Source organism: Dendrobates tinctorius, unplaced genomic scaffold, assembly GCF_039654945.1.
Source record: "Dendrobates tinctorius isolate UK_male_01 unplaced genomic scaffold, ASM3965494v1 ptg000147l, whole genome shotgun sequence".
NCBI classification, from domain to species: domain Eukaryota; kingdom Metazoa; phylum Chordata; class Amphibia; order Anura; family Dendrobatidae; genus Dendrobates; species Dendrobates tinctorius.
In genome coordinates, this window is record NW_027361814.1 from 1,881,224 (window position 1) to 1,901,843 (window position 20,620).

The 20,620-nt window shown below is 41.3% G+C and overlaps 1 protein-coding gene across 3 annotated transcripts in view; it reads left to right on the forward strand.

The window, feature by feature from the left end:
- Positions 1 to 12,158, forward strand: part of PTPRE (protein tyrosine phosphatase receptor type E) — a 228,061-nt gene extending 215,903 nt beyond the window's left edge. For all 3 annotated transcript variants that reach the window (XM_073546345.1, XM_073546346.1, XM_073546344.1), the window contains exon 20: positions 128 to 12,158. In XM_073546345.1, coding sequence (XP_073402446.1) covers positions 128 to 202 — 75 coding nt within the window. In that variant the 3' untranslated portion in view covers positions 203 to 12,158. The remainder of the gene's footprint in view (positions 1 to 127) is intronic.
- The last annotated feature ends 8,462 nt before the right edge of the window (positions 12,159 to 20,620 follow it).

Consider the following 20,620-nt stretch of genomic DNA (forward strand, 5'->3'; position numbering starts at 1 on the left):
GGCCTAATTGTCGTCTTTTACATAGCACTGCAATGGAGCTGTAGACACAAAACGGTAGGAATGTATTAGTCAAGACTAATGGCATAATTGGAGTATACCTGTTAACTTGTCATTTTCTCTCTTGCAGGAACAGTATGAATTCTGCTACAAAGTGGTACAAGACTTTATTGACATATTTTCAGATTACGCCAATTTCAAGTGATGGACTTGAACCCGCTTTATATACAGGACTAATTCATATGATCTATTTTGTTGTTAATTTATCTCGTCGATGGTTTTCTGCTTTTGTATTTTTCTCTGCTACCAAATAACAAAATGATGTACGCTTCTGGTTCTACATCCGTTTCAGTATGACAAAGATTCCAATACAAAAAGCCTTCCAGGTGTGGAAGAGGTAGATGTAAAATAATGTATATATTTATTTATAATATGGCATGTATATTATGGAACCAAACATTTTCTTATATGCCAATGTTTTGTTTTTTTTAATGGCATAAATAAGAAAATGTGATTGGGCTAGCACCCTTTTCTGTATAGTGTCTGAATTTCATGCTGCAATATAAATGTAAAAATGTAAAGCTCCTTCATCAAAGGTGGACCAAGCAACGTCCACCATTGGGGGTCAATGATATATCATTAATTAGATAGCTGTTTCCTTACATAATTGTCCCAAAGTATAACATTTAGCACAGACCAAAAAGGGAAGCAGTTGTCCGTAAGCAGCCAAACAGGTCACTGCCTTAGAAAAATGAGAGCGCCAGTCTATGCCACGGGCAATGGCTGAACTTTTGGTTTGCACTAGTTTTATTACATGAGGCGCAATGTTATTAATACAACTACTCTTTTTAGAGATGGACACTTAAGGATTTTTTCCACATTATCGCAGATCCATAAAGTAGGACATACCGTAACCTATTGATTACTGGACGACTGAGTGCTGGGACCCCAAGTGATCCCAAAATGTGGCTCTGGAACTCCGGGAATGGGCTCTGTAGAGCCCCATCATGAATCAAATGGAGGTGTACATTCTCAACTTCTGCTTCATTTATTGTCTATTGGATTGGTGAAAGTATTATTAATTATTATTATTAATAATAATAAGCCTTCAGCTCGATCTTGAGCCATGGCGACTTGATGGAAGAACTCTCTGTAGGAAGATCGATCTTGTGCAAGCCTAGATAGGTCCACCAGGGGCTTCTCCACCATTATTATGATTATATTAAGCCATCAGGTTGCCGCTCTTTTATGATGACTGTCGATTGTGCTCTGTTATGGTGACTGTCGGTTGCGTTCTTTTATGGTGACTGTCAGTTGCGCTCTTTTATGAGGACTGTCGTTTGTGCTCTTTTATGATAACTGTCAGTTGCGCTCTTTTATATTCACTGTCAGTTGCGCTCTTTTATGATGACTTGGTTGTGCTCTTTTATGAGGACTGTTGGTTGCGCTCTTTTATATTCACTGTCAGTTGCGCTCTTTTATGATAACTGTCGGTTGCGCTCTTTTATATTCACAGTCAGTTGCACTCTTTTATGATGACTGTCCGTTGCGCTGTTATGATGACAGTCAGTTGTGCACTATTATGAGGACTATTGGTTGCGCTCTTTTATGAGGACTGTCGTAGCTTGGTGATCTTTGCTTCCATTGACATGTGTGGCTTTTATTGGTTAATAGATCGATTTGTTTCTTCTTCTTCCCATCCATGGTATTGATAACAGCCTTCTCCAGCACCACATTTCGAAGGCGTTGATTCTTCTTCTGTCTTGTTTATCTTGGTGAATATGGCGGAGCGCTATTCTTGGCTTTCTCTGCCAGTCCCATAGAGCAGAGATGGAGCATGTGCACCTTCTCTCCATTCAACACAAAGGTGGCTCACGTCCTTGGGGTTCCAGAGCCCCTTTCTCGGGAGTGCCGAGTGTCCCTATGATCTGACTTCCATTGATCAACAAGTTTTCGTACGTTTAGAGGATTAATTGCAATTTTGATAAAAATTCTTTTAAATTGCAAGGCTGCTAGGAATTCCAAATATCCAGTGAGTTTTCCTGAAGGCAAAAACGCATCATAATGAGAGTTGTAGTTTTGCAACAGCTGGATAACTACCGATTGGATACAACTACTCTGCAAGCTAAGTTATGACAATGTGAAATATTTTAGCAACTGTCGGAACGATTTTGGGACCAAGGTTAAGATGAAGGGCAAGGGACGTAAGCTACGGCACTGGCTAATAATAATGGTCGTTCTAGGGTCTGGTGAGTGCTTCACTTTACAATCCTGAATTTGAGACATTGTATAATCAGGAAAGCTTGTTTCACACCAGCCGGGGGCTAAAAGGAGCATTTTTTTAATAATATTTCATTAGTAAATTGTTAGTTACACTGTTTCCTAATATTTTATTTAGAGTGGCTTCAAAGATAGAGCGTTACTTTAAGAAAAAAAAAAACACTTTCTATAATATTTTATAAAACATGAATGTGTGTGTACTTTTGTAATAAGTGTGCAGGATATATGCTTACATTCCATCATTTACAGAGCTAGAGATTGGATCTATGTGTTTGCAGCCAGATCAGGAAACGTTACGGTTTATTTACTTTCTTTAGGCTGGAGGCTGATCCTAAGCCATATACAGTACTTAAATCATAGGACAAACGATCTATTTAACCTTTCAGAAAAGAGCTCTGGCAGTTCGAGTTCTCCTACTCATTCTAAGAACATTTAGTTCTGTTTTCAGTGCAGAATTTTCGGCACTCGTAGAGTCACGCTTCTATTGAGTTGAACGGAGGCTGTGGCGTCCTGCGAGTAATACCTTTCCATTCCCCCACAATAACTCAGGTTCTTCTTTAAAATCTTAGGAAATTGAATTCAATTTTCAAAATAAATATAGTAAGAACAGGATAGCACTCACTAAGGCTACGGCTGTTTCGTGCTGATCTGCGCTTCTTTTGGGCCAGAAGAAGCGGACATCACTGCGAAACGGCCGTAGCTTCGGTGCAATCTAAACTCCTTCCCCCGTTTTGTTATGTACTTTTTCCTCAGGATAATAAAAGTTTTCACTTTTTTTTATATTTATCTTGTATTCAGTTTTGGCCTAGAGTATTTAAGTACCATTTTTTATTTTTGTTCTTAAATCTACGAATAACTTAGTCATGTGGTTTTGCCGTCCCAGCTTTTTTTTATTTAATTGTTTTATTTTATTACTTGGACTATTAGTTCCATTTTCACTCAAAGAAAAAAAAATGTCTCTAAGTTAATTTCTCTGAATATATCCCTTGCCTGTCCTCTTACACTAGTATGCTATTGACATAGCTACAATAGGCCACTGTTACCATGTGTCCATTGGAAAGTCCGGTTACATGTTTTCTATCACCCAATGCCAGCCTTGGTTCATTAGCACAGCCTAAACCCATTAAACAAGGCAACCACATCACACAATGCACAGTCACAATGACTCAATGTGTAATTCCCATCTTCATATACCATATATACTTGTGTATAAGCCGAGTTCTTCAGCACATTTTTTTTGTGCTGAAAACGCCCCCCTCAGGTTATAGACGAGTCAATTGTTCAGAAAGCCGGTGGGAGAGCGGCAGAGCAGCGGGTCACAGGAGGCAGAAGCCGGCGGCTGTAACTGTGCCCGCTGCTAAAGAGAAATGAATATTCATTTCTCTTATAGCAGCACACAGCGACAGCCGCCGGCTTCTGCCTCCAGAAGACATCCTACTCACCCACGAGCGTGCTCTCGCAGCATCTCGGTGGTCCCGGGGACCTTCGCAGCATCTCGATGGTTCCGGCTTCCAGCAGCTCTTCCTGCACGATCACATGGCGCCGCTCATTAAGGTAATGAATATGCACGCGTCTCCACTCCCATAGGCATGGAGCGCATATTCATTACCTTAATGAGCGGCATCACGTGATCGCGTCGGCAGTGCTGCTGGAAGCCGGAACAATCGAGATGCTCGAAGGTGCCGGGACCACCGAGATGCTGCGAGGGCACGCTGGAGGGTGAGTAGGTTAGGGAATAAGGAGCCATGCATAGCAGGACAAGGACCGGGGAGCCATGCCTACCAAGACAGGATGGGGGAGCCATGCCTACCAAGACAGGATGGGGGAGCCATGCCTACCAAGACAGGATGGGGGAGCCATGCCTACCAAGACAGGATGGGGGAGCCATGCCTACCAAGACAGGATGGGGGAGCCATGCCTACCAAGACAGGATGGGGGAGCCATGCCTACCAAGACAGGATGGGGGAGCCATGCCTACCAAGACAGGATGGGGGAGCCATGCCTACCAAGACAGGATGGGGGAGCCATGCCTACCAAGACAGGACGGGGGAGCCATGCCTACCAAGACAGGACGGGGGAGCCATGCCTACCAAGACAGGACGGGGGAGCCATGCCTACCAAGACAGGACGGGAGAGCCAAGCATACCAAGACAGGACGGGGGAGCCATGCATACCAAGACAGGACGGGGGAGCCATGCATACCAAGACAGGACGGGGGAGCCATGCATACCAAGACAGGACGGGGGAGCCATGCATACCAAGACAGGACGGGGGAGCCATGCATACCAAGACAGGACGGGGGAGCCATGCATACCAAGACAGGACGGGGGAGCCATGCATACCAAGACAGGACGGGGGAGCCATGCATAGCTGGACAGGGATGAGGGGACAATGCATACCTGGCTTATACTCCAGTCAATAAGCTTACCCAGTTTTCCGTGGCAAAATTAGGTGCCTCGGCTTTTACTCGGGTCGGCTTATACTCTAGTATGTACGGTATGTACATTTTTGGACAGTGGCTGTAAAAACAAGCACTTTTTTCATTTACTGCTTGTTAAAATTTGCAACTGTTCTTGAGATATTAACACTTTTCTTTTGTTTACAGTTTGTTGCCTAGGAGACCAACCACTGTTGCTGTCTAGCTTGCAAACACTGCAATGAAGCTGGCTGTAATTTGGAGGTAATAGTGTGCTATGGCGATCCTGGTCAGCTTTAAAACAGTCCTTACAAGCTCTATGGAAAAGAGATTTTAGGCACTGCAGATTTTCTACTCTCTAACAGTGGTGGTCGGTCTCCAAGGCAACAAGCTTTAAGCAAAAGTGTTAATATCTCAAGAGTGACTGAAAATTTTAATAAGCAGTAAATTGCAAAATTACTTGTATTTACAAATACTAGATGACAAACCCATTTATGAAGGTGGGAGAAATGTTTTAAAGGCTATCCACACCTTTGTATATAAACAAACACAGAAAGAAAGGAGTCTATATCCACCTATAAAATTCCATCATTATTTATTAGTACTCACAAAATACTGTATAAAAATCCACAGACAAAGATAAACAACCACATGTATGACAAATGCATTACAAAGAGACCAAGGTGCAACTATGTGCAGGGTCACTAACCGCAAACATAATTAGCATATCTACAGCCAGTGCCATTATCTCCCAGAGGCCCCATAGGATACTGAATAGCATGAGTGAAGTAATCCTCAAGTGAGGTGTGAATTTCAAACAAGTGCCCTGCTACCAGTCCTCAGGTCATAACCTCCATATCATTGCTCACCCATTTGCTGTCAGGAACACCACACACTGTGCCCCTACGCGCGTTTCGCGTGGGCTTTTTATACAGTATTTTGTGAGTACTAATAAATAATGATGGAATTTTATAGGTGGATATAGACTCCTTTCTTTCTGTGTTTGTTTATATATATATATTGGAGTTTTCCATGGGCTAATGCCTGTAGGTGGTGTTCAGTACTAAGTATTCACCGCTGTTTGTGATGATCTTTGCTACTGGGATTTTGTATTATCCACACCTTTGTTTCGAATCTTTTTAATTCTTAATTTGCTACTGCAGAATTTCTGTAAGTTCCAAATATAGCTAAAAAAAATCAGAACTCCTGCTCCTGAGAACTCTTTTTGCTCTCCCCTCTCTTCTGTTACAGAGGGGTTTATACACAGATTTTCACAGCATGGACACAGGGGAAAAACTTTTCAAGCAGGGCAGAGAAAATAGTTTATAGATATAGAGGAAAGCACTTCAAGAGAAAACGAGTGCAGAATTAAAACTGTACTAATACATGTCCATACACAAATCCGGCCTATACTGCTGAGAGAGACACTCTCTTCTGTTACGGAGGGGTTTATACACAGTTTTTCACAGCATGGACACAGGGGAAAAAAATTTCAAGCAGGGCAGAGAAAATAGTTTATAGATATAGAGGAAAGCACTTTAAGAGAAAACGAGTGCAGAATTAAAACTGTACTAATACATGTCCATACACAAATCCAGCCTATATTGCTGAGAGAGACACTCACAAATGAGAAAACTCTGAAATTTGAATCAGGCTGCAAACTATATCAAGGGGGCTGAAATGAACGAAGGAAATTAAGATTGCAGTCTGAAACTTACCGTAGTTCAATTGTGTTAAATAAAAGTAGCTAATAACATATGTAAAAGTGACGTCCATCGCCTTTGATCATGGCAGAATGGGTAAAATTATATAGTCAGTGACCATCTAATGCAGTAACAGGACCTACTCTTCTCAGGACTGGTAGGAGCTTCAATGCTTAACTTTTTACATCTAATTTTCAGGTTATGTTTAAAGGGAAAACGAATAGCGATTTTGTCAGTGCATTAAACAAAGTGATCTTGTATATACGATTCTTATAAGATAGGAATATTCTATTTTACTATATAATAGATAAGGGGTTCTGTCTCGCAATGATCACGATAGGGAAATATTTTTTTAAATCACAGTTTACCCCATTGTCGGTCTCTACGCTTAACACATTTTGTGCTGAATGTTCGGCGTACACATCAGGAAACCCTATGTGATTTGGCTATCAAGTTCTTTTGGTCACAAGTACGTCTATATGGCATAAGGTATATATACGGTGGAGTATATTTTTTTCCAATTGTATGTTGGTATGTGTATATACTGTGATATCTTATTTTTACAATGGGAGGTAACGGCGAGTGTATGCCGTCGTATAGGTATCTAACATAACAATATACCGCTATAGTGCGAAAAGAAAAGTTCTATTTATTGAAATCTACACATTTAGAGACGAGAATAAGGGATTAAAGAATGTTATCAATGGAAGGATAAATAAAGTGATATAATTATATCGATGAAAAGCACAGAAATGCATCGTAAAATTCTGGATTTCGCGTATGTTGTGGGAGGGCGTGATGAATAAAAACTGGCCTTTAGTGTACATTAACCCTTTGACATGTGACCATTTTTAATTTTTTTCTAACCTTTTAAAATTACAATTATGACGGCATCAACTAAGATGTTATTAAACTGTTGCAGTACACACCAAGGGGTTAAAAATGTGAATTTTTTTTTTTTTTTTTTTCTTTTTTTACTTTGAAATATGAGCGTTTGAAGCTACAGTCCCAAAACTTGAGGCTGCACTACTGAAAGACTGTGGTGACAACATGTCCACTTGATGACTTCTGTCAGATACAGTGTTGCCATGTAGACTAACTACAAAGCCAAACCATCCCATAACATTAATTATTTCTTAACTGGCTTTAGTAGCGTCAATTGTGTCTGTAGATATGGCTACAGCTTATCAGAGAGTGATTGTTCTGATTTTTGGCAGCGGTATTGTGGATTACAATCGCTCAGTAGTGCAGCCTTAAGTTGGAGGCTCGTAACTTTATGTGATCATGTCTCTGGATATAAGTAACACAGTGAAACATGCTTTTCATATTTTTAATGTCCATTAAAGGTATTTATTCTTCATTTATTTTTCTGGTAGGTTTCTTTTAAAGGGCGATTTGCCGTTGGAAGCCTGGAGGGGCAACGTCATATTATTAAACCGGTAATGCAAATGCAGAACTTGTTCTGTTACTTGTCTATGTACATAAGGGAAGCAAAAAAATTATCATCTTACAAGAGATCTATCCATCCAGACCCCGGCATTTACTGGATGCAGAAGATTCCACAAGTAAAAATAATTGAAGTGTCCTGTCAAAACAGATACCACTGCTACGTTTTATGTAAGGGTCCCGTTACACTTAGCGATGCACCAGCGATCCTGACCACGATATGACGCGGTCAGGATCGCTGGTGCATCGCTAAGTGGTCGCTAGTGAGCTGCCACACAGGCAACATAGCAGCGGTCGGGGGTCGCTACTTACCTGTCAGACGAGGCGATGAAGACGTCCTCCCACCCACGTCCACGCGTCGCTCGCCTCCACAGCAGGAAGCTGATGACGAGAAACGGTCCAGGACCTTCTCGCGCGATCAGCGATAACCAGCGGGGGAGCCAGTCGGAGGTAAGTATCACACATAGCGATATCGCTTAGTGTAACGGGACCTCAGTCTTCTAAAGTAACAGTGTTTCAATTTTGTACAAAATACTACTTAAAAGGAACACTAAATACAGAAAAAGAATGAAGAAAACAAAAAAAATCTACTTTAGTCTTATTTTGCTTCAGTTTATAGTTGTAAATAAGAAATATATAAAAAAAAATCTCTGTCTTTCAGAAGATCAGCCATATAATCCTCCCTCCTCTTACTATGCTATGTGTGGCTGCAGCAGGAGCCTCTCCCCACTGCCCTATCTGCAATAGGGCAAAAGACTACACAGCTAGAAACTAACCTGTGTTGTCTGCAGGATTTCTACTAATCTGAATAGTTCAGTGTCATGTAGAAAATGCTGAAGATTAACAGTGAGGAATGGATGCTTGATCTCTTATTCAAAAGGGACCCTGACATCAAGCTCTTCCCCTAGAAGAGGAACTCTACCTGCCTCCGAACACCCCATTTAATGATGCCTGTATTTTCTGTAAAGGTTACATGTAGGTTTATTTGACTCTGCGGTCACCAGACAAGTCCAGGAATGCTGTCAAGTAGAGATGAGAGGACTTGAATTTTGGGTTCAAGCGAACTTGAGTCCAATGTTCCGTTCGGGTACCAGATCTCTACCCAAACTTGAACCCAAACCCCATAGAAGTGAAAACTTTGGTGTTGTAAAATATTCTCTCTGTCTCGCCTCAGAATCCGAACTCTGAACCCGGACTTCTCTCCGAAGTCCATTTTAGAGTTCAGCAACAAACACAACGACTTTACTGTTCAGGTTTGCTTACCTCTACTGTCAATCAATATAGAAGCATACCCACCGCTGTGTGACAGACATCCCCGGGGTGTGCAGGCAGAGCAGGGTGAAGCCGGAAAGGTCGACTTGTTCCCACCACCAGGGATGACTTGTTCCCACCACCTCTTTCAAATTGCCACCACTTCTAGGTTAAGTGTTCTTTTAAATTATTATATAAATGTGGTAAATACTTGTATGTTAAACTATATGGTAAACAAAAATATAGAAGACAGAAAGTTCTCATTGTCTATTAATCATAGATGTGCCAAACAGACCAAACTCGATTTGGCAAATTCGCTCAAAATTTTACCTCGGAGCATAATAAACTGAAGGGTTAAAATATACATACCTGTTCTGGCACCACAGCTCCCTGTCGGGTCCTACGTTGACTCGTTTCCTCCCTGACTTCTCTTTGATGCCTCTTGCACTTACTAGGTCTCACGTGACGTCGTCGTCATCATGCCAGAGGCACCGAAGCCTGAGTTGGAGGAAGGAAGGGAAATATTGTAGTACCAGGTGGGAAGTTTTGCCCCCCCAGGCACCAGGACTCAGATGTTACTGGCGATTATGCCCCCCTCTATAGCTACGTTTCTGACTGTTCTATGAGAATACTAATTTATAACCACTTTGATTTTGAGCACACTGACTGATTGTCAAAGCTTCTTTTAAATACTGGAACTATGCATAGTGCAAATATAGTAGAAACTGAAAAAAATATACAGATTTATTATTTATTGATGATTTCCCTTGACATAGTATATAAAAAAAAAATATATGATATATGCAGGTGAAGAGCATAATATTCAGTATTGGCTTTCTTCTCATACCATTCAAACCTCATGTTATGTATTATTTTCCTATCTGCATTTTATATTTTAGGTACTCTTGTTGCATGCCGGTGGCGATGTGTCTAAAACATTTTACAGGGCTTTCTTTTTGTGCCTGTGCAGTACCGTTTTTAAAACAAGTTGTTCATTGCTGTAACATATGTCTTATAAAGATTGGTAAAAAAAAATATATATATATTTATTGCAAAAAGAATTAATAAAGTCTATTTATGTTTTTTAAAAGTGTAATTTTGGCTAATACCACTAGGTAGCGCCACTTACCCTCAGTTACTGAAATAACAGCAGGGTTGCTGGGTTTCACAATTCCGATTCCGTTAAAGGTAATGATGAAAGTTAATCCCATTTTAATAGTCACAAGATTCAACAGAGTAGAATTCTGAAAAATAACGCAAATTCAGAATTGTAAAAGATGCGACAAGTGACAGCAGAATTTTGATTATCTGCCATCCACAATGCTATTGAGGTACCAGATTATGGAAGTTATCAAGCTACTGAATACTCTGGTCTGGGATGAGATTCCACTTTAATTCACTAATACATTCACTTTCCAATCTTATAGAGTGATATAATATTGCAAGGATATAACACTATTATTAGTGGGGTACCATCCTGAGGGACCCCTAATAATTCTGAAAATTAAAGAAAAATACAGCAAGCATCCCTTGTATTAATCTTTCCCTGGCGGTGCACCCAACCTCGAGACTCTGGTAAAATGCAACCAGCTCATTCACTGAATTGTTTGTCTCGATATGATAACTGGTTAAAATTAGAAAGTGCTTGTAAAAACAAGCAATTTACTTGTTACTAAAAATCTCAAAAATGGAGGGATGTTTAAATTTTGTTTACTGCTTGTTACCTAAATTACCAGCCGCCTCTACAGTGTTATCAGAGGTGGCTGGTTTTCTAGGCAAGGAGTGCAGTACTTACAACTTCTTTTCCATAGAGCTTGTATGCGCTGCTCCAAAAGTGTCTGGATCTTGTTAGCTTTAGTGCACTTGCGCTACTTCGATGCTACAGAGGCAACGCTGCGTCTGCTCGCTGCATTAGAGAATGTGCAGTTCCGATTAAAGCCTCAACTGGCCCAAACATTCAATAGTCAGGAGTGCACTTCAGGGAGCTTGTGAGGCAGGAGAGCGGTGCGCTCCTAAAAAAATTATTTTGAGAAAACCCCTTTAAATTGGAACAGCTACGGTAAATGGGAACTAGTACTACACCAGCGCTGCATCCTCTTCATTCTCAGAATCAATGGGGGGGGTCTCAAAAGTCAGTCTATCACCGATCAAAAAGTGAGGACATAACATAGCGCTAGGTTATCACTTTACGAGTTATCATGTAGGGATCTATTACTATAAATGTGGTTAATCAAGCGAAGTCATACTTTGAACATCTTGTGTTCGGGATATAATACCCTACTAGGGAACTCTGTAGGGAGTAATAAAAATAATTATTATTATGATCCACCAGTCCCACTCCTCAGATCACCCGATAGACTACCAGAGTGACGGAACTAATTTTTGTTTATATGACTTCACAGACCATCGGGTTCCTAAATACTAGACTTTTATCACAAACATATGTGACACTTTTTCTTATATGATGCCTTCATTTTTTACTCTAAGCACAAAATCACATTAGAATGAGAAAAAGATGATATAAGGGATTACAATAATTCCGGAACGTGATTAGAACATATTTATTCTGATCCTTGGCAATTTTTTTGGTCACTGGGTGACTAACTTTTCACTTTGGTTTGTATTTAATACTACAGAATGCACATGGCACACACCCCTGTTCACAACGTGTAATATTTTATGTATGTTTTCTTTAATACATGGATATCTGTAGGATGAATTGATAAAAAAAAATACCTGCCTTTGATTACAATTTCTAAGACTCCATATACGGTTTGGACAGCAGCCATGAACTGTTTTGAAAGATGTGGGGTTTGCACCCGCTCCTCGCTTTTTGCTTCATTGCCTTGCATGTGATTTCTATGGGCTTTTTTTTTTTTTAAATGTTTCATATTGTATTATATTTTCGGATTGTATCAATCGTTTTATTTTACATTTGTAATCTGGATCTTGCCGTTACCATGATGTGATTTTTATGCTGGTGGGGTGTGAGCAGAATTCCTGTGAAAGAAATATATGAGAAATCTGATGCATTGTAAAGCAAAAAATAAACAGATATGTTCCTACTTGCGTGTCGTTTCTTCTACGATCGCCTCCTTCTTAGACCTGTAAGATAATCGCTTACAAAAGCAATGCATAGCTTTCTGCAAGACTAGGGGGCTTTAAGGATAAGCTTTCAATTCTGACACAATTTACAGAGTTTGAAGTTAAAGTCTGGACTTTTAAGCAAGAAATGAGGGATTTAAATGAATTTTAAATAAAAATTAAGGAAAATTGTTTTTATCAGGTATGTGACATTTTTTAACATTATTGATAATTTTTTTTTTTCCACATATCACAATGTTCATTAAAGCGGTTATCCGGGATTATTTCTTTTTTTTTTTTTTCTTCATGTAGTTGCTACCTACCTGCCTGACAACAACTCAGATCAGCCACAGCCACTCCTGCCAGTGACTCTGCTGCTTTATTTGACCCCATGTGAAAGGAGCAGCTCTTCCTTTTCCGACGGGGCATGACTGCTGACGTCATCTTGATTGACAGCCGGCTTACTGCATTAAGGCAGTGGGCAGCTAGCTATCAATCAGCGTGACATTGGCAGTAATTCTCTGTCAACACAGTAGAGCGGAAGAGAAGACTTTTCTGTCAACGTGGCGTCACCAAAAGCAGCAGAATCGCCAGCAGGAGCGGTTCATGACCTTGAGCTGGCAGAGATCCCAAGGATCTTTTACACAAAGAGATGATCGACAATACAAATAGTCCTAACCAGTGCCCAGTATGATCCAGGAAGAGATCAAACGACAGTGTCAGTTCACTTTATACATCATCAGCAATTAATCATATATGTATCTTACGATAAAGATGTTGTCCACTACTTTTATAGTAGGTCATCAATCCTCTTTGAAAAAAATTTAAGGTATACTCCATCCTCAACCATATGAAGAAGGAAAGCATCAAGAGCAAAGATAAATACAGCAAAAGGCAGTAGAAATAAAAACAAAAAAAATTTGGCCTACTTAGGAGCACTTGGTTTGCAAACATTAAGGAAAAAAATTTGAAAAATTGGAGGATATTTCAGAGGAAAATCGACAAGAAATCTATTATTCTGCAACTGTTCAGTGTCACGATACCCCGTCCTGTGTGACGCGACCCGCATGCCGGTAACTGTAAACAACAAGACGCGGCACGTGATACAGTCCTGTGTGACACAGCCCACAGGTCGGTAACTAAAACAACAAGACAAGGGGAAGGGAAAACAGTTACAACGGTGGGCCCTGCGATAGGGAAAGGGGACTTGGAGACCTCCACTCCCCTGAGTCAGTGTCCCTAACGTTCCCTATGCCGGTTCTGCACCGGGCGCCGCTCAGGATACCTGTCGCTCTAGCATACCCTACACCTATCCCTTGCTAGGGAGCTGGATGGCGCAGGCACTGGCCCCACAGCTGTACTAATACACACGAAGGGAAAACACAAACAGGGATACACCACTTAGCTTTACTCTGTTGCACTTGCTCCTGGCAACAAAGTCCACCACCAGAATGCAGCTCTCCTCCTGAAGGGAAAACAGTTACAACAGTGGGCCCTGCAATAGGGAAAGGGGACGTGGAGACCTCCTGCACTCCACTGAGTCCCTAACGTTCCCTATGCCGGTTCCGCACCGGGCGCCGCTCAGGATACCTGTCGCCCTAGCACACCCTACACCTATCCCTTGCTAGGGAGCTGGGTGGCGCAGGCACTGGCCCCACCACTGTACTAATACACACAAAGTGAAAACAAAAACAGGGATACACCACTTAGCTTTACTCTGTTGCACTTGCTCCTGGCACCAGAGGCCACACCAGAATGCAGCTCTCCTCCTGAAACGCTGCAAGGAAATTCCCTCTGACTCCTTCCACACCAGGGCTAAGACAGTGCTGCAAGGAACGTTCTCCAGCTCCTTCCTCCAGCAAGGATGGTTGAAATGAATACTATCACCAACGCTGATTGCAACACCTGTGACTCTTTATAACAGAGCCAGCAATCACACCTGCATTATAAACATGTGCAGACCCCCATCACTGGCCATCACACAGTCTGTTCTCACTGCTGCCAGCAGCCTGGAACAGTGAGGGAAGGAATTACTGATAATGAGTTATGCATTGTAATCATGGAGTATCCCAGAATACAGGACGATTTTCACTCCTCACTAGTTTCACTTTCCATAGATAACTTCAGTGTGTGTCTGAGGGAGGAGCAGCTCTCTGCACTGAGGCTGCTGGAGGGGAAGAATTTGTTGCTGTGTGATGAGGGCTGCTTCATGTGGACGGGGAGGGCCTGTAGCTATGGAGGGTGGGGTTGTTGCTATAGAGGGCATGTTTGGAGTAGAGTAGGAGGTTACAACTAGTTCTCATTTCAATGCCATAACACCCCCCCCCTTGGACATTCTGTTCAGAATATCTAGAAAACCGTGCAAACTAGTAACAGAAAGTAAATTACTTATTGTCATAATTCTGCAGCCCAGATATGTACTGAGATTATGTGAAAAGCCCGGACAACCCCTTTAACTAAAGAAACCGAGTGCAATGACGCTCACCACCACCGGGGGCAAACTTAGAACAAACGACACCACAGTGCAATAATCCAAATGGCCACCGGGGGCAAAAACATCTCTAAGCACAGCTTGAGAAAAAAAAAGGTTACCTGTGCTTTTATCTGTCCTGATCCAGCATGGATCATGACATTCAGTACATCTGAATGGAGTATGTAAAACCCAGGCGCATTCTGCAGAAAAAATCCGGTCTACATTTATACAATAAGGCATATTTCTGAAAACTGATTAATGCTTACAATAGACAGTCTTAAAATGCACCAAAATTATCAAAAATGTTCATGTTGTTAGATAAATCAGTCTGATTTTAAGACCATTTGGTCTAAGTTTATACCAGCTATCCATTGGCTTACTTGTTGCCTGAAATGTGAACCACAATTATGGCACCTTACGATTATGATTGCATGTTAAACCACACAAAGTACACCCTCTTGTCAGACATGTCGTAAAAAGTGTCTAAAGCACAACATAAATATATAACAAGTCAAAAAAGACAATATTTTTTTTGGGGGGTGCACTTTATTCCTCAATTTTGGCACATTTTACTTGATAAATAAGCCCAAATGTATTTTAGTAGCAAGATGGTATGGAACAAAATTGCTTAATGTGATTACAATTATACAAATGTCTAAATTTATGACATTTTTACAGTTGTGCTCAAAAGTTTACATACCCCGGCAGATTTTTTGCATTCTTGGCCTTTTTTTCAGAGAATATGAATGATAACACCAAAACTTTTTCTCCACTCATGGTTAGTGGTTGGGTGAAGCCATTTATTGTTAATCTACTGTGTTTTCTCTTTATAAATCATAATGACAACCCAAAACATCCAAATGACCCCGATCAAAAGTTCACATACCCCATTTCTTAATACTGTGCATTGCCCCCTCTAACATCAATGACAGCTTGAAGTATTTTGTGGTAGTTATGGATGAGGTTCTTTATTTTCTCAGATGGTAAATTCCTGGGCTGTCTAGCATGAACTGCGCACTTGAGGTCTCCCCAGAGTGGCTCAATGACATTGAGGTCAGGAGACTGAGATGGCCACTCCAGAACCTTCTCTTTGTTCTACTATAGCCAATGGCAGGTTAACTTGACCTTGTGTTTTGGATCGTCAGCTTCCGGGCCTATGAGTGCAAATTTGCCTCCAGTATTTGCTGATAACATGCTGCATTCATCTTTCCTCCAACTTTGACCAAGTTTCCTGTGCCTTTGTAGCTCACACATCCCCAAAACATCAGCAATCCACCTCCGTACTTTACAGAAGGAATGGTGTTCCTTTCATCATAGGCCTTGTTGACCTCTCTCCAAATGTAACATTTATGGTTGTGGCCAAAAAGTTAAATTTTGGTATCATCACTCCAAATTACCTTGTTCCAGAAGTTTTGAGGCTTGTCTCTGTGCTGTTTTGCATATTGTAGGCGAGATACTTTGTGGCATTTGAGCAGTAAAGGCTCGGCCTATTTTTCTTCAAATGCCTCCTTATTGTGCATCTTGAAACAGCCACACCGCTAGTTTTCAGTGAGTCCAGTATTTCAGTTGATGTTATTTGTGAGTTTTTCTTTGCATCATGAACAATTTTCCTGGCAGTTGTGGGCAACATTTTTGTTGGTCTACCTGAGATTTTCCATTTGTTAATCACAGTTTGAATGCTGCTGACTGGCATTATCAATTCCTTGGATATCTTTGTATCCCTTTCCTGTTTTATACAGTTTAACTACCTTTTCCCGTAGATCCATTGACAATTCTTTTGCTTTCCCCATGACTCATAATCCAGAAACGTCAGTGGCTGGATGAAAGATGCAAAAGTCTGTCTGGATCCCAGAAACTCACTCAGCTTTTATGCGCGCACACTGATTACAAGCAAACAGGTCACACAGGTGAGGATGCTAACTTTAGTAGCCAGTCAAAGCCATTTGTGTCAACTGTGCATGTTATCAGGCCATAATTGTTATGAGCGGTGGAACGCACTAAATAAAATTAAAATAAAGTACGTTCACGGCTCGGGGTCCACCGTGCGGTAGATGACAAAACCGCTGCTGAAAGAGGCAGGGCACTCAGGCGGTGATGTGCACAGGACTTTAGCTGCAGTCAGTGCACCAAAGCAGACTCTGTTATATGCACAGAGCTGCTAACACAACATAAATACCGCTGAATCTGTTTAGGGTAACAGACTTCAGCGATGTGGACACGGTATTAAAGGTCACAGAAATAGCCTTAAACACCAGGACTATCCACTCTAGACCTACCGTAAAACTTAAGGTACGAGGTGTCGCAACTGCGAACACCCGGGAGGCTGCAACCGCAGCGCGGCGTGAACAGAGCCGCAAGCAAGACACTGCAAGGACGCTGGCGCAATGCAGGACGCTTATCTGCTGCAAAAGGTATGGCTGGAGCGCACTGGCGCTAGCGCTGCTACTGGCGGCTGCCCAATCACTCACACAATCGTAATATCAGAGGGAAGGGGTTTCATAATAAGTCATCCACCAGTCCAAGCATCCATTACCATACACACAGCAGCAGTATGAAAAATACTAGCACATGGCGGAACGGCCATGCGCACTTTTTATAGCGTACGGGACCTGCCGGAAATCTCCAGAGCCCTGAGCATAACCAATGGAATCAGGAGCAGGACCTGAGCACCTGGCTCCTGAAGTCCAATGGGAGCTCATCCCATGAGCATGCTCAGAAGAAGGGATGAAGGACTTAGCCTCTGGAGACAAATGTGAGGATCTGTGTTCCTGCATAGGTATTGTGGAAACCAGATTACTAACAAAAATCACCAGGGTATGTAAACTTTTTATCAGGGTCATTTGAATGTTTTGGGTTGTCATGATTTAAAAAGAGAAAACACAGTAGTTTGACAATAAATGGCTTCACCCAACCACTAACCATGAGTGGAGAAAAAGTTTTGGTGTTATCATTCATATTCTCTAACAAAAAGGTCAAGAAAGCAAAAATTCTGTCGGGGTATGTAAACTTTTGATCACAACTGTATTTCTGTGTGTGTGTTATACATTTAAATTATTATAGCTTTGCTTATATAGCACCATTATATTCTGCAGCACTTTACAACCATCATCATCACTGTCCCCATTGGGGCTCACAATCTATATTCCCTATCAGTATGTCTTTGTGGGAGGAATCTGGAGAACCCGGAGGAAACACATGCAAACACGGGGAGAACATACAAACTCTTTGCAGATGTTGACCCTGGTGGGATTTGAACCGAGGACCACAGCACTGCACAGCAACAGTGCTAACCACTGAAACACTTAGCGATGCACCAGCGATCCCAACCAGCGATATGACGCGGTCAGGATTGCTGAGCATCGCTAAGTAGTCGCTAGTGAGCTGCCACACAGGCAGATCTCACCAGCGACATAGCAGGGGTTGGGGGTCGCTACTTACCTGTCAGATGAGGCGATCCTGACGTCCTTCCGCCCGCGTCCATGCCTCGCTCGTCGGCGCTACAGGAAGCCCAGCAGGAAGCTGACGACGAGAAACGGTTCAGGACGCTCTCGCGCGATCAGCGATAACCAGCGGGGGAGCCGGTCGGAGATAAGTATCACACACAGCGATATCGCTAGCAATATCGCTATAACGTCACAAAAACCAGTGACGTTATAGTGATATTGCTAGCGATATCGCTTAGTGTGACAGGCCCTTAAGAAATGTGGTCAGGGAGAGAATGATTGACATGTTGAATTAGAATGTCTGTTTTTTTCCCCTGAGAGATAAGCTGCTGCTCGTTCCTTTTCCCTGCATGCTCAGCTGAGTATGCATCTATATTGTGTAGTCCACACAGATGTTATCAGCTGCACCGTTTATTCACATGCTGTGTTCATATAGTTTTTGGAAAGTGCATGAAAAAAAATTTGTCGTGCCAATCAACCCACATGTATCCTGAAAGGGACATCATAGTCTTCAATGCTAATTATGAGGGATCTTGAAGGACTGATAATAATGGCTTATTTGCATGTCGTCATTTCGCATTTTTGCCGCTATTTTCAGCATAAGCATTTTCTGAGTTTTTAAGGAAGTCGTGGTAAAAATGTCAAGGATGAATAAACAAATGTGACATCTGCAATAGGTGGATCATTTACAAGTTTTGCAAGGATTTAGGATATGTTCACACACAGGACGTATTTGTACCGGATTTACCGTCTGGAATTTGCAAATTGCAAATTTGCTGCATTTTACAGTTTACAGTGTTTACATGTAAATGCTGCAGCGACAACTCCAGATATAAAATGTCCATGGCATATTGTGTGCGGTCAATACGTATTGTAGATTTCAGTTCCTACATTGCATTAAATTCCGAAGTCAATGTACAGTGCTGATACTTGGCAATCCCCAACAGCCTAACAGGGAATGAATGGAGCGGAGAAGTGCACGTTCAACATCTGTTCTATTCAGAAAGGGTTCTACAAAATCCATGTTTCTTGAATCCTTGGGGGTTCCAGCTGTCGGACCCTTGACAACTGGTAAGTTATAAACTTGGCACAAACACTTTAAAGGCGTTGTCAGGGCAAAATTAAATTATTCCCAGTGGCTTGAGATGTTCACCCCCCTGGCACTTTTTGGGACCCAGCACAGGCCGCTGGCAGCTGAGTACAGTTTTGTTTGTTTCTTTTTAACTTACCAAGCTGACGATAACATTTTAGCTTTGTCTGGACAACCCCTTTAAAGGTAACTGCCACATAGAGATTACATCGTGATTTTTCTTTCTGTTTGATCATTTACTAAATTCACTACATGATTTTATAATAAGTAATTCCTAGCACTATTTTTGGCTGGAAAGGCACACACAGTCGAGCAAATCTTTCTAGATAATAAAGACATTAATTAGTAACGATATTAATTAGACTTTGAGAGGATAACAAAATGGTGCGGCGAGGATTTAACAACAAGTAACAATTGTGATTTATTAAAAGTTTGTACTTTGAATCAAAATATTTTGCCACATATTCCACCATAGGACACTGAAAATAATGTGACCTGCAAGATAAAAAGACAACTATCTGAACAATCGTTTTCATATCTGTTAAGTTTTCAAATGTGTGAGGCAGGGACTTAAGAAATGTCTTTATAAAAGGCAAAAATAAGGCTGGATAGAAAATAGAAAACCTTAAAACCTTACCTGCTAAAAAAAAAAAAAAAAAAAAGGAAACAATGAAAAATGCAAAAAAAAAAAGTTTACCAAGCAGCACCCTTGGGTTTACAGTGCTCGTCCCATGGTGGTCATCCCTGAATAAAGACAAGTTTCTCTAAACTACTGACTTTTATTTTCTGTGCAAGTTTGCAAATCTCAATTACCAAATGTTTTGTCTTTTCAATTCTTATGCAGACCTACGGCAATAAATGGTTACAGATAAACCATTAGTAAGTAGTAAGAACTAGGGCACAAGTGAAATGAAATATTACTGCAGTATCAGACTATAGAATCTTTTTGTAGTCTGTAACCATTGGGACATAGTTTTGTGTAGGAGATGTACAATAATCAGGAAACATTATTTTAAGGCTATGTGCACACAATGCAGATTTGCTGCGCTTCCACAGCGTTTTTTTCTGCGTGGAAATGCACCAAAAACGCAAAGGATTACTAAAGCAAGGTTAATCAATGAGAATCCTGAATTGTTGTGCAGATGATGCGGAATTCCGTCCTTATTCGCAGCGTTTTATTTTCTGCAGCATGTCAATTCTTCTTGTGGATCTGCAGCGTTTTTCACCATTGACTTCGATTGAGTCACTCAAATCTGCAGCAAAAACGCAGGTGTATAAAGGTTTGCAGATTTGCTGCGGATTTGGTGCCCAAAAGACAGGAAATTTGTCAAAGGAAATGATGTCAGAAGGAGGAAGAGTGTGTGGGTGGAGAATCAAGAATAGAGCCTATCTTGGTTGAAGCGCATCAACAATGGAGGTTGGACTTGAAAATGACAT